This window comes from Phoxinus phoxinus (genome assembly GCF_949152265.1).
Source record: "Phoxinus phoxinus genome assembly, chromosome: 4".
NCBI classification, from domain to species: domain Eukaryota; kingdom Metazoa; phylum Chordata; class Actinopteri; order Cypriniformes; family Leuciscidae; genus Phoxinus; species Phoxinus phoxinus.
Genome location: NC_136879.1, coordinates 44,089,358 through 44,105,064, shown reverse-complemented (window position 1 = coordinate 44,105,064; position 15,707 = coordinate 44,089,358). Strand labels below are relative to the sequence as shown.

The 15,707-nt window shown below is 36.7% G+C and overlaps 1 protein-coding gene across 2 annotated transcripts in view; it reads left to right on the top strand.

The window, feature by feature from the left end:
- Nucleotides 1-2,104: 2,104 nt before the first annotated feature.
- Nucleotides 2,105-15,707, top strand: part of LOC306997723 (NLR family CARD domain-containing protein 3-like) — a 42,752-nt gene continuing 29,149 nt past the window's right edge. Inside the window, exons 1-8 of one of the 2 annotated variants that reach the window (XM_079611142.1) lie at nt 2,105-2,214; nt 2,791-2,887; nt 7,424-7,537; nt 8,190-8,303; nt 9,219-9,314; nt 9,485-11,209; nt 12,080-12,288; nt 12,689-12,760. In XM_079611142.1, coding sequence (XP_079467268.1) covers nt 2,838-2,887; nt 7,424-7,537; nt 8,190-8,303; nt 9,219-9,314; nt 9,485-11,209; nt 12,080-12,203 — 2,223 coding nt within the window. In that variant the 5' untranslated portion in view covers nt 2,105-2,214; nt 2,791-2,837 and the 3' untranslated portion in view covers nt 12,204-12,288; nt 12,689-12,760. The remainder of the gene's footprint in view (nt 2,215-2,790; nt 2,888-7,423; nt 7,538-8,189; nt 8,304-9,218; nt 9,315-9,484; nt 11,210-12,079; nt 12,289-12,688; nt 12,761-15,707) is intronic. The other variant, XM_079611141.1, reaches the window with a different exon arrangement.

The window sequence follows — 15,707 nt, the reverse complement described above, 5'->3', positions numbered from 1 at the left end:
AGGCAAGTAAAACTACAACTTTTTTTTTTTTTTTAAATGCTGGGGAAATATACTCTTGTTTCTTGTAGTTACAGGGTAAGTATGACATTGCGGGCCGTAAATTAAAGTGGTGCTTCTTACCCTCTTGTTTCATGTAGTTACAGGGTAAGTACAATAAAAACACATGTAAACACACAAAAACACATGTAAACACACAATCTGATATCACTTGGAAAACTTTATTTGAAAAACAACTTATTTCAAAAAAGATTTACAACATATTACACTTATTATTCTTTATTCCTTTTTTAAAATCAACTTTTCATTTCAAATACTAAAGTCCTGACAGAAAGTATACATTTTTGCATGGCTTCCTACTTCCTCCTCCTCCTCTTGTTCCTCTTCTTCTTTTTCTATCATTCCACTGATTAGCCTAATCTTAAGAATGAGTCTTTTGCTATTCTGTATTATGTATTAAAAGAAAATACAGTACACCCAGAAATGTTCTCGTAATTTACTCATCTTTTCGCTACCGACCAACTGTCACCAGCGTCCAGCGAGTGCATGTCATGAGAGTCGGCTTGGCTTCGTGTTTGGTGAAGCTTCACGCGTTCATTACGTTCTCGCGGGAGTTAGATGTGAAACTCGCGCGAGAACTGCCATCTCTGTTCTTCTGTATTGTTTGTTTTTCATTATTATTATGTATTATTGTTTGTATTTTGTTGTGAGCATTAATAAAATAAAAAAAAATAAAAAAAACGACATTCGGTTTCTCGGCGCGCTTACGTCACGTGTGTCAAGCGTGAACTCAACCCTCTCATGCACGCGCAAGTGACAGTTGGTCGGAACGGAAGCGATAGTCTTTAAAATGTTTAAATATTTGGTATTTTTCTTACAAACACTTATCGTCTCACTTCAGAAGACATTGATTCATCCATTGGGGTCGTATGGATTACTTTAGTTATTGCTGTATGTGCTGTTTGATGTCAACTTTTAGGAACACATGAGCTTGCATTATGCATTCACAGAGATTATTTCTTTTTCTAAAAAAATGTTTTGTGTTAATCTGAAGAAGGAAATTCATATACATCTCGGATGACATGAGGGTAAAAGATGAGTAAATGGTGAGGACATTTCTGTACTGTATTTTCTTTTAACACATAATACAGAATAGCAAGAGACATGGGATTCCTTCTTAAGATTTATCAGTGGAAAGAAAGAAGAAGAGGAACAAGAGGAGGAGGAAACCAAGCAAGAGAAAGTGTTGTAAATCCGTTTTAAAATAAGTTGTTTTTCAAATAAAGTTTTCCAAGTGATATCAGATTGTGTGTTTACATGTGTTTTTATTGTACTTACCCTGTAACTACATGAAACAAGAGGGTAAGAAGCACCACTTTAATTTACGGCCCGCAATGTCATACTTACCCTGTAACTACATGAAACAAGAGTTTATTTCCCCAGCATTTAAAAAAAAAAAAAAGTTGTAGTTTTACTTGCCTTGAAACAACTTAATCAGTGCACCTTTGCAATAAAAACAAATTAGCCTACTTTGTAAATGCACTGATATATAGGCTACCCCGTAATTTGAAAAAAGCCTTTATGTATTACACTATTATTACAAAAAGGTGTATGTAGCCTACTCGCTAAATTGCTCCCAAAAGTAAGATTGTATTATAGTATAAGTACCCCGTAGTTCTAAAATACTTACAGTAAAAATAATTTGCCTAAATAAATTTTTTTTTTTCCTGGTTGTTACCCCTTTATTCCAAAACTTTACATTGTTCCCCTATATAATTACATGTACGTACTTTATAGGTACACTGTAATTACCGAAAGTTACACTGTAATTTAGTTTTAATTACGCAGTATTTTCCTGGTTGTTACCCCTTTATTCCCAAGACTTTACATATTGTTCCCCTATACTTACACATAAGTACTTTATAGGTACACTGTAATTACCGAAAGTTACACTGTAATTTCATTGTAATTACGCAGTACTTTCCGGGCTGTAATCTAAAGCGTTACCGAATTTTTCCTGATGGACTAATGGCGCTGTTGCTGTTCTGTGGTTTATTTTCTCTCTCCAGTCAGAGTAGATCATGTGCCGAATCCAGAAAAACCTGTTAGATACACACTCTTTTCTGAACACAATGCTCAGTTCAACTGAAGGTGTTTTCCAGACTGTGCCGTGAAGGAGAAAACATGATATATTAACGAAGAACAAACGTCAAGACAGTAAGTACTTTCATGAGATATTTCAGTGCACTGGGACACATGGATCATATTTGCTTTCAAGGTGAAGTGAATGAGTGAAGTTAAATATGACTTGGCTTATAGATTATTACATTATATATTTAACATAGACTGAACATCATTCTCTGAGAGTGTCTATCATTTGTTAACTGCCTGTTCAATGTTGTGATTTTGAGAAAACAAAAGCAGGAATTTTCATGTAGTTTTATGATGTTAAAGCTGGAGGATTTGAGAACCTGTATCTTGTAAAAGTTTGATCAAGGTCAGTGTTCGTGTGTGTGACTTCCTCATATTAATATGAATCTCTGGAGGACATTTTAAGTGATTGATTGATATGAAATCTTTAATAAAGGGTTTATTTCACTTCAAGGTTTCTTTTGTGTCTCATGATGTCTGTGATTTGTCAGGAGTTTAACAGTATATGTGTAAATATGACTGAGCTTGAGTTACCGCAGTCACATGAATCTTTTTCTCCCACACTCCAGATGTGTTCAGCTAAATTATTACGGTTGTTTAATTTAATCATTTCATTTAGTGTGTGAATGTTTGTTCATTCAGAGTCAGTGGTGGAGATCAAACTCATCAGATTCTCCTGCAGCTTCATCATGGCTGATTCACAAGCATCCAGAGATGGAGATCTTCCTCCAGGACACAGGTACTTTCTACACACACTGTAAATATTGTGTTATATCAGACACAGATCAAATAAACATTTAAAGAAAAACCTATTTTGCCTGTTTTTGTTTTAAAACTAAAACACCTGGTTTAACACCTGCTTTTAAAATAAATGCTTTTGATGCTACATAAAGAATTATGGGAACAGAGACTTTCACGTTTCAATGAGCCATGTGTATTACACCACAAATCAACATACAGTCAGTAAACATACAACGTACATAGACCTTCAGTTGCAAGGGAAACATCAAATAGTTCAGACTTTTTATAGTAGCGTCTTTGGCTACCAAGAGCTATCTTAAATGATTAGTTCACGTTTCAGTGCAGCTTCAAAGGGCTTTAAACGACACCAGACGATGAATACGGGTATTATCTAGCGAAACGATCACTCATTTAAAAAATAAATAAAAAGTTTCAGTTTTATAAGCACAAATGCTCGCCTTGCTCTGTTCTGTGATGCGAGTTCGTGACGTAATACGCAATTACGTTGAAAAGGTCACGCTTTTTTTTTTTTTTTTTTTAATTGCAAGTTAAAACATTGTAGCTTATACAAGGTAAAATATCAATGTCATATATACACATACAGAAGAGAGAGGAACATACAAAACACCAGAAATAAACAAATAAATAGACAAAAAAAAAAAAAAAAAAACATCAATATAGTGATGTATGCAGGTACATTGGTAAGTTTAAGCAATGAGGTATTTTAGTGATATAGATAGAGACAATTTAAGAAAATCATAATTGTGAGTTGTAGTAAAAGTAGTATTCATACTATTAATAAAAATAACTAGAACAAAAATAATAATAGTAGTAGCAATAGTAGTGGTAGTAGTGGTAACACTAATATTCATGATGATAATAGTAGGGAGGTCACGCTTGACGAGTCCGTGTTTACAAATGTGCAGAAGGAGGACCATACACACATATTCAAATGTCTTTGTGTCAGTTTATCGTTTAAAATGCCCATTTCGTGTGCGTATCCTGGGTGTTGTAATATGAAAAAACCTAAAAGAAAATTTTCGTCAGGACAGACATTTTTTACTTTTCATAGAAGCATGACCTTTTCAACGTAATTGCGTATTACGTGACGTCACAAACGCGCATCACAGAACAGAGCAAGGCGAGCGTTTGTGCTTATAAAACTTACACTTTTTTATTTATTTTTGAAATGACCGATTGTTTCGCTAGATAAGACCCGTATTCATCGTCTGGTATCGTTTAAAGCCCATTGAAGCTGCACTGAAACTGTCATTTGGACCTTGAACCGTTTGGGGCCCATTGACGTCAAGCAAAGGAGCAAGATGAAATTCAATTCAATTCAATTCAAGTTTATTTGTATAGCGCTTTTCACAATACATATTGTTTCAAAGCAGCTTTACAGAAAATGCATTTCAAAAATATACACACAAAAATACAGTTAGTTAATCATAAAATTTAGGGCATAACAAATCGCCGGCGTTGGGTCGTCTCTTCACAGGCGTCGAGTCGTCTCATCACAGGCGTTGGGGCATCTGAAGTCTCCATGAGAGGCTGGATACATAACTGGAGCTGACGAACTCTATTTGAGTTATCAACAAAAAAGGCAGATGGGAAATAATTAGCGTAGCTGCTGTTCATAATATGAATGCATTTGATCTGATTTAACTGTAGTATAAAAGGTATGAGATGCATCATGTGAATGCTTGGCTAAAGAGATGCGTCTTTAGTCTAGTTTTAAACTGGGAGAGCGAGTCTGAGCCTCGGACAATATCAGGAAGGCTATTCCAGAGTTTAGGAGCTAGATGTGAAAACGCCCTCCCTCCTTTAGTGGACTTAGATATCCTAGGTACGACCAGAAGCCTCGAATTTAGCGATCTTAAAGAGCGCGATGGATTATATGGCGATAGAAGATCTCTTAAATACACAGGAGCTAAACCATTTAGGGCTTTATAGGTCAGTAACAATACTTTGTAGTTGATACGGAACTTAATAGGTAACAAGTGTAGAGATGATAAAATTGGTGTTATATGATCATATTTTCTTGACCTAGTAAGAACTCTAGCGGCTGCATTTTGGACTAACTGTAGCTTGTTTACGGAGGATGCAGGACAACCAGCTAATAGAGCATTACAGTAATCTAGTCTCGAGGTCATGAATGCATGAACTAACTTTTCTGCATCAGAAACTGATAGCATATTACGTAGCTTAGCAATGTTTCTAAGGTGGAAAAAGGCTGTTCTTGTGACATTTGAAATATGATTTTCAAAAGACAAGTTGCGGTCTAGTATAACACCCAGGTCTTTTACTGTAGAGGATAAAGTAACAGGACGTCCATCTAGATTAAGGTTGTATTGTAAGAGGTTTTGTGGGCAGTTTTTTGGACCAATCAGTAATACCTCCGTTTTATCTGAATTTAATTGAAGAAAATTACACGTCATCCAATATTTTATATCTTTAACACACTCTGTCATTTCAGATAATTTAGTGTTATCATCTGGTCGTGATGAAATATATAATTGAGTGTCATCAGCATAACAGTGGAAACTTATTCCATGTTTTCTTATAATATTACCAAGTGGCAGCATATAAATTGAGAATAGCAGAGGGCCTAATACAGATCCCTGCGGCACTCCATAATTTACTGACGTTATCTTTGATTTTTCCCCATTTAAATGGACAAAATGGTAACGGTCTGATAGGTACGATCTAAACCAGCTTAATGCCTGTCCCTGTACACCAGTGTAATTTTGAAGTCGATCTAAGAGTATTTTATGATCTATAGTGTCAAACGCAGCACTAAGATCGAGTAAAACTAGTATTGAGGTACAGAAGCTAAAAGTAAATCATTTGTAATTTTAACCAGCGCAGTTTCTGTGCTATGATGTGGCCTGAATCCTGACTGAAATTTTTCATAGATATCGTTTTCTTGCAAGAAAGAGCACAATTGAGCGGACACAACTTTTTCTAGTATTTTAGACATAAATGGAAGATTTGAAATGGGTCTGTAGTTTGCTAGGTTATTTGGATCTAATTGTGGTTTCTTAATAAGAGGTTTTATAACTGCCAGCTTGAATGTTTTTGGAACATGTCCTAAAGATAGAGACAAGTTAATAATATTGAGAAGAGGCTCTTCCACTACAGGTAACACTTCTTTCAGTAGTTTAGTGGGTATTGGATCTAATAAACATGTTGTTGGTTTAGATGCAGTAATAAGTTTATTTAGCTCTTCCTGTCCTATAGTTGTAAAGCGCTGTAGTTGTTCTTGAGGGGCGATAATTGAGGCTGAATCATAGGACGCTGTCAAAGATTGTACATTTACAATTGTGTTTCTGATGCTTTCTATTTTCTCAGTGAAGAAATTCATGAAATCATTACTATTAAGATGTAACGGAATATTTTGTTCAGGTGATGTCTGTTTATTTGTTAATCTAGCCACAGTGTTAAATAAAAACCTTGGATTGTTTTGGTTATTTTCTATTAGTTTGCGGAGATGCTCAGCCCTGGCTGCTTTTAGAGCCTTTTTATAACGTGACATACTGTCTTTCCACGCGATTCTAAAGACCTCTAAGTTAGTTTGTTTCCATTTGCGCTCTAAGTTACGAGTTTCTCTCTTGATAACATGCGTAGCACTGTTGTACCATGGTGCTTTAGTTTTCTCTCTAACCTTTTTTAATCTAATTGGTGCAACAATTTCTAATGTACTAGAGAAAATGTTGCTCATACTGCAAGTCATTTCCTCTAGCTCATCTGTTAGTTTGGGTTCACTGAGGAGCGGAGATAGATCAGGTAAGCTATTCAAGAATCTATCTATAGTAGTTGGAAGGATTGTTCTGCCTGGTCGATAACGCGGCGCAACATGACACATTTCAGCATTTCATGACACATTGAAACAGCACTTAAGCACAATGTTGATGAGGCCACATCTGCATGAATCCGAGTTTCCAAGTGGTTATCAGTAATGAGAATGAAATGTAGCTTTTAGAAATGAATAACAGATGACAAAGGTGGTTGGCAAAACGAAGATAATTAATCCCTTTTTGGTCATGATCCTAGCTATAGTTGAGCTGCCTCCTCATGCCTGCATGTTGAACCCTCTGCATCAAACAAACAAATAAACTTAGTGCCACCATTGACACATTTCCCCTCTATTTTACATACACATTGCCTAACATCATATATACAAAACAAGAGTACTTACATTTGAGTTTAGGATCCTCAGGTTCCTCAAATCAGGGCAAAAACGTACTAACGTAAGCAATGACGTACATCCGAGTGAACGAGACGGAGGGAAGTTAGCAAGTGAAGGGCATAACGATTTTGGACTGGAACGCATCCTTCCTACCTCCTACTACTTCTCTTATCCTTTTTATGCTACCAGGTATCCCACTGGCTTGAGCTCTCCTAGTGACAGGATTAAATATTGCACGTACCGAAAGCTAATGGGACAAATGTAACTGTAAAACTCTTACAATCCTCTCATAAACAATGAACACGTTAATCTAAAGGATTAAACTGAATCTGTTCTCTATTCCAGTTCAGTCCAGCAGAAGAGCTCAAACCCAGAGTCCAGCTGTGTGTCTATGAAGAGTAACCGCTCTATGGAGCCGCCAATAGAGTTGAAGAGTGGAGACACACAGTCTGATCTCAGGTATATGGGTGAGTGGGGGAACAACCTAACGCAGGGCTAGTTGTAACACACTTGCTGTATACTGTGTTTTGCAGTGTGTTTACTTGTCAAACTTTTTTTTTTAAATTAATTATAAAATTGTTTTATTTTATTGACAAAATATTGTAGTTTGTCTTGTAGATTTTCTTGATTAGATAAGATAATATTTAATCTGTCATATCATATGGTCATGTTACAATGTGCCCCATCAATAAATAATTGAAACATTTCAGAGACCTAATGATGTTCTATGTCCAATAATACAGCATACAAATAATCAATTTAGTAATTTATGGGTATTTACTTCTTTCAGAAAAAGATCAGGTTTTGGTATGCTTTTAGTATTTGTATTTAGTATTTGTATTAGTATTAGTATGTATTTAGAATTTAAAATATATGCTTTTAGTATTTTATTTTGATTAAATTATTATTAATATACAGCTGTGATAAATAATTGAAACATTTCAGAAACCTAATGATGTTCTATGTCCCATAATACAGAAAACAAATAATCAATTTAGTAATTTATGGGCATTTACTTCTTTCAGAAAAAAAATAATCAGGTTTTGGTTCCTCTCATAAGGAATGAACACAGTAATCTAAAGGATTAAACTGAATCTGTTCTCTGTTCCAGTTCAGTCCAGCAGAAGAGCTCAAACCCAGAGTCCAGCTGTGTGTCTGTGAAGAGTAACCGCTCTATGAAGCCGCCAATAGAGTTGAAAAGTGGAAACACACAGTCTGATCTCAGGTATATCATTTCTATAAAATACATGCTTATAGTATTTAATTTTTATGAAATTAGTATTAATATATACAACAGTTTAATTATCTGGATTTGAACCAAACAATTCTAAGTTCAAATCCTGCAAGTTTCGGTCTATTAATGATCATCATTGTGCTCTTGTGTAAAGCTCTATGTATTGTATTGTTAATACATTCACACACTGTAAAAGCTGTTGGTCTGTTACTCAGTTAATGACACAATTACATCGATATCAGTGTGTCTGATTCTTTACACCGTGTCCTAACTACAAGCGACGCGATAAAATTCCAGCGACAGCAAGTGTGTCTGTCCACACTAGACGCGACGCGACTGTGAGACGGCACACGTCAATCAAAAAATCACAGCCATTCAGAACAGCGTGTGGGCGGAGTCTCTCTGTGAAAGCGCACTGCTGGCCCGCACTCGCATTGGAAATGGGTAAGGACATAATCAAATCAAGAAATAACATTATTAAAAATCAAAACATTAACAAAATATACTTATTGACTAATTTTGTTATGAAGTACAGTTGTATGTTTGCATAGAATTCAGTTTGAACGCTATATTATATGCTTTCAAAATCTGAGGTAAATTATCCATTATCGCTTGTGGCACAGTGACCTATTATTAACTAAAAATAAATAATGTGTACTCATAACCAGTGTAATTTCTTCATATGACAATCAGTTTATTCAATGAGATCTCTGTGTGGGCGGATCTGTCAGCCGCGACGTCGCAGAAATAGGAACCGTTTCTAAATTAGAAACTTCGCGTGTCGCCGTCGCGTCTGGTTAGGACAAAAACTCTGATTAACATGGAAAAGATACCCTTTATCGCGTGTCGCGGCGTCGCGCCGCGTGTAGTTAGGACACGGTGTTACACTCTTCATTCTGATTTAAGGTCAAATCTTCCATCCAGACCAGTTAAAAACACAACTGTGTTCAAGCCTGAGATTCACCCACAAGACTTTAATGAAAGCATGTGTCCTGGTTTCAGGTAAAATGCTAAATCACACATCACTCAAACACACGATTAATGATGGAAACATTTCAGAAACCTAATGATGTTCTGTGTCCAATAATACAGCAAACAAAAAAAAAAATTTTGTAATTTATTGTTATTTACTTCTCTGACTTGTGTAATAATGTGGTATTTTAATCCTACAGCCATGACTCTAAACCTGCTGAAGTCCTCAACACACTGAGATCAAATCTGAGACAGAAGTTTGAGTGTGTGTGTGAGGGAATATCAAAGCAGGGAAACCCAACACTCCTGAATGAGATCTACACAGAGCTCTACATCACAGAGAGTGGAAGTGGAGAGATCAATAATGAGCATGAGGTGAGACAGATTGAGACACAGTCCAGGAGAGCAGAAACTGAGGACACACCGATCAAATGCAGTGACATCTTTAGACCTTTACCTGGACAAGACAAACCCATCAGAACTGTGCTGACAAAGGGAGTCGCTGGCATTGGAAAAACAGTCTCTGTGCAGAAGCTCATCCTGGACTGGGCTGAAGGGACAGAGAATCAGGACGTCCAGCTCATATTTCCACTTGCTTTCAGAGAGCTCAACTTGATGAAGGACAAAACACTCAGTCTTTCAGATCTTCTTCATCGCTTTTTCCCTGAAAGCAGAGAAATGGACATATCCAGTGATGAGTATAAAGTGCTGTTCATCTTTGATGGTCTGGATGAGTGTCGTCTGCCTCTGGATTTCCAGAGCGATGTGAGGTTGTGTGATGTGACTGAATCCGCCTCAGTGGACGAGCTGCTGGTGAACCTCATTGTGGGAAATCTGCTTCCCTCGTCTCTCATCTGGATCACCTCCAGACCAGCAGCAGCGGATCTCGTCCCCTCGGAGTGTGTCCATCGAGTGACAGAGGTACGAGGCTTCAGTGACACACAGAAGGAGGAATACTTCAGGAAGAGAATCAGTGATCAGAGTCTGGCCGACTGGATCATCTCACACCTGAAGTCCTCGAGGAGCCTCTTTATTATGTGCCACATCCCCGTGTTCTGCTGGATCTCAGCCACTGTTCTAGAGGAGATGTGCAGTGAAGCAGAGAGAGGAGAGATTCCCAAGACTCTCAATCAGATGTACACACACTTCCTGATCATTCAGATCAACATCAAACATGAGAAGGACTATGAGAAGAAAGTGAAAGATGAAGACATGATTGTCAAACTGGGGGAACTGGCGTACCAGCAGCTTGTGAAAGGTAACCTGATCTTCTATGAGGAAGACCTGAGCGAGTGTGGCATTGATGAGGCAGAAGCATCAGTTTACTCAGGATTGTGCACTCAGATCTTCAGAGAGGAGTTGGGCTTGTGTCAGGGGAAAGTCTTCTGCTTTGTTCATCTGAGCATTCAGGAACATCTAGCAGCTCTATATGTGCATCTCTCCTTTATCAACAATAACATCAATGTGTTTGACCAGATTACCAGACCAACTAATGGAGACACAGTGTCACTATCTGATCTCCACCAGAGAGCTGTGGATGAGGCTTTAGACAGTAAAAATGGGCATCTGGACCTTTTCCTCCGTTTCCTTCTGGGTCTGTCAGTGAAGTCTAATCAGAGTCTCTTACAAGAACTAAAGACACAGACAGCAAACAGCTCTCACAGCAATAAGAAAACAGTTGATTATATTAAAGAGAAGATCAGTGAGAATCCCTCTCCAGATAAATACATCAATCTGTTTCACTGTCTGAATGAACTGGGTGATCTTTCACTAGTGGACGAAGCTAAACCTCATACGCGTGGAGGATTATGTGATGTGAAACTCTCCTCGTCTCAGTGGTCAGCTTTAGTGTTTGTGTTGTTGTCCTCAGAGGAGACACTGAAGGAGTTTCACCTGTACAGATTAATTGGAGCCAGCAATGATCGGTAAGTAACACTGAGTGCAATCATTACAGTCTAAAACATTATGAACAAAGAGAAACTCAGAGATCAGAGGTGTTTAAATCACGGCACAGACTGATTTCTGGGATATTGAACATAATTTGCGGGTGTTCCTCAAACCGTGGCTGTGTCCTAGTAAGGCTGCACATCTCGACTGCACGTCATCAAGCGCCTCTGAAGGCCGTCTGTGTCCATGTGATAACTATGCATGAATCCTTGCGAAAGGCCAATCAGACAACGGATGGGAGGAGCTTTCGCTCATGGACAATTGTTAACATGGCTGAGAAGAAAATATTTAAGTGTAAATATCCTTATGGTTTGTATGACCTAGGTGTACATTTTAACAGTTGTTACCTACAGTTTATACAAACATTATGGTCATCAACCTGTGGTTGATGTCTCAAACATAAATATAAATATATATTTATATTTAATATAAACATAAATAGCTTGCTGAATAATAGGCTACGATCGCATTATGATTCATTAAATAATTAGAACCGAATGTCAGGGCTTTACTAAGTCATATGTAAATGTAGAAATATAATATGTAAACAACAACCGGACAGTCTTCCTATTTCCGGCGTGGCGATCGAGTCTGTCCCAAAAATACCTCTCAATGCACCCTCGTGGACTCGCGCCAAGGGCCCTATAGGTCTGAATTACATGACGTCACCAAAGTGTGGACTCTGAGGAAGTCCACAAGTCCGGAGTGTACCATTTGGGACAGGGCCTTCGTCGATCTGCACTTCGGATTCTGACCGGAAATAGTAGACCATCCGGGTATCTTTGGAACACTTATTTCAACATACTACGATTTGGGACGTACTAATTCTACTTTTGAATACTATTTAGGACGAATAGTATGCGAATTGGGACGCAGCCTACACACACACACCCTCACAGGAACGAAACAACGAGACGGGAGTATGAAGTGAGCGGGAAATGGATATTGAAGGGAGAGTGGAGAAATGTGTGAATGTCCGTGTGCGATCAGCATCTCGTGTGCACGCGCTCCTATGATAGTGGCAGTGTGAGGGAGGAACGAGACATGGATGAAAGAGGTCAGTGTGTGTGTGTGTGTGTGTGTGTGTGTGTGTGTGTGTGTGTGTGTGTGTGTAAACAAAACAACTTGTTTAACACAAAATACTTATTGATTCCTGAAAATATACGCATTTGACAGGACAAAAAAAATCTGATGTGTTAAAATAGTGTGTAGTGTAAATGCAGACTAATAGACCTTGACAAACGACATTGACGAGATGAAGAAAAAACTACTCTGTGTTGCTGAATACGAGGCTTCTACAGTTATAGACTAAATCAACTTGATCACATGTCCTTTATAAAGCAGTGTTTAAATAAACAACATATTTGAGGGTATTTAGGAAGGTGTAATGTATTATTTACTTGTGATATTTATTATTATTAGCATTAATAATTAACTTATGTTTTATTTTCGATTAGTGTCCCACAAAACACTGCAGATGAAGTTCTCCAGAAGCTGCTGCCTGTGGTTACAGCAACTAGATGTGCTCTGTAAGTTACACTGAGAACAAGCATCACTGTTAAAACATCACATTTCTTAAACATTATAAATAAATGGTTTAACAAAAACTATGAGTGTCACACTTCAGCTTTTAAACCCTCCACCTATCTGACCTGATGTGTGATCTACTTAACCGTAATATTCATTTATAATGTATGTATATAAACATTTATATTTAGCCTTTTTCCATATGCATTTTAATTAAAATGTTAATACATTTATTTAAAAACAGATGTATTCAATGTTTAATTTGATAAGACATAATCTCTTAGAATAACTGATAACTGATATGGGTCAATGACGTGACGTGTCAATTCTGGTGTCCCAAGCATATTCATAATAATAAAAAATTTGAAATTTTGAAATGCACTTCATTAAGTGACTCAACTCCCCCCTCTTTAGGCTAATTACTCATGTGATAATTCATTATAAATAATTAATCTTTAAGGAACTATTGAGCTCAAAAGTCCCAAAATGTCATTCCGGGTGACTGTCCCGGCTTAAAATCTGAATACAAAAATACAACAAAAATTAAAAAAATATAAATAAAGTTATTTAAAATCTACTTGGGCATAATTGTATTGATGTTTTCAACGATTCTTACAAATATAGTGATAATAATAAGCTTATTTACATTTTTATGACAGAAAGACTTTTGTCCCCAAATTGTGATTTCTCTAATGTCATTCCTGGATAACAGACATCAATTACCATTTTGGACCATAATGCATTGTGGTATGTCATGTGACATAATATTGTATCAAAAGGAAGACCCTGAAGGAGCACTAGAACATGTGCAAAGGTCAGGAAGTGTCTCTTAAAATATTGATTTTTTGACATTTCGGTCACTGGTGCACTTTGTAGCAATATCATGTGTCCTTTTGGATAACACTAATAAAACATTTATAATGTTTTTATATTTAAAAGCTAAGTTGTAGTTTTCCATAGGTGGTTAATTTAGTGCCTGATTATAAAGAAAAAATATTTGTTTTGTCATTCCTGGATAAGAAAAACCTCTGTTAGCCAGGACATATGCATAACAATCCAGTTTTTAATTAACATTTGTAAACTTTTAGGTACAGTTATTATTGTTATATTATTAACATTAACATTATTTACATAATTGTATGTAACAATTGTATTTTTGCCATATTTTAGCTGTCATTCATCTTGATTTCATATGATTCAATGAGTCACATGGGCCATTATCATTGAATTTAAAGGTTGTGTAGGTAAGAATTGTCTAAAGAACTTTTTTTCAAATTGGCTTAAACTGTCTTTATATACCAATACATAATTAAAATGTAAGTACTTTGAAAAAGAGAGTATAAAAATTGAGTGACTATAGTGTATTTAATCTTCAAAAAACACTGCTCATTAATTCCATTCAGGACGAAACAAGTGATTGGCTTGCGCGACTGTCACTCTCCGTCGCCATGACTACCGCCGCTATTGTTGGCTCTGCCCACGTGCGCGCGGTCGCGCACCCGTTTTTAGGTGGGAGTGAATGGAATTAATGAGCTGTGTTTATTGAAGATTAAATACACTAGAGTCACTCAGTTTTTTATACTCTCTATTTCAGAGTACTTGCATTTTAATTATGTATTGGTATATAAAGACAGTTTAAACAAATTTGAATAAAAGTTTTTTTAGACAATTCTGACCTACCCAACCTTTAACTTTTATAAATCATTAAAACTTTTCAGTGTCTCTTATTTTGTTTCAAGTTTGAGTGTTGGAAAGGAAAAATGATACTGAGGATGGTTTTTATGGTAATCCTAAAAAATATTGCAGAATGTCCTTCCGTCTAACAATGACACAGGCAATTAATATAACCCATATTTGTGTGTTTGATTACACAATTCTGTTTTTTTTTTAGTTAATGATAAACAAGTCTTATTTACTTTATTGGAAAACATTTTTAAACATTTTCCAGCTTTTTTATTTATTTGGTTCTGAATTTTGAGTTATCAGCAGCCAAACCTGAGCCCATGTCTATATGAAATCCCAAATTGATGATATTAATTGTGATTAAAATGTAGTTTTACAAGCGCTAGTTGTTTGTTGAGTTCCAATTATGGATACCAGTACATTTGTATATGCCAATAATGGTAGAAATGTGATTAATTTTAAAATTAATTACGTTACCCAGGAATGTAATTTTCTTGGGGAAAAAATCTGATTCACCAAAAGAAGTGGTTAATTACATTCTTGAAATGTGTACGTCATTGCACTACATACACAACACTCTAATAAGGTTAGAAAGTCCTAAAATTGTAATTTTTTGCCAGTTTAATTTTTTTTCACATTTTAAATCCTTATCCGTCATTCACCCATATATTGAATTAATTGTTTAAAAAAAGAGATATTGCACAAATTATTAACACATTTAAGAAAAACAAAGATTTCTGATTGTTCTTAACTGTCAGCTATAAATTCGAAATAAATACAAAATACAGATTGTGCTCAATGATTTGACTTTAACTGTCAGCTGTTTAAAACTATTGGATCTGCCCGGAGCCACTCTGGATCTGCCATAACCAATCGCTAATGTTTGGTCATGACGTATGACGAGTTTTAAACTAGCGCACACTCTCTCTCTTTCTCTCGCTCGCTCGCTCTCTCTCTAAAACACACACACACACACGCCCCCTCTCTGCCACACACTCACTCACACACACTCACACAGACACACTCACACACACACACACTCACACAGACACACACACACACACTCACACACACTCACACACACACACACACACACACACACACACACACACACACACACACACACACACACACACACACACACAGACAGACACACACACACACACACACACACACACACACACACACGCTCCCTCTCTGCCACACACACTCAAACACACACACAGACACTCACACACTAGGGCTGGGCGATATGGACCAAAAGTC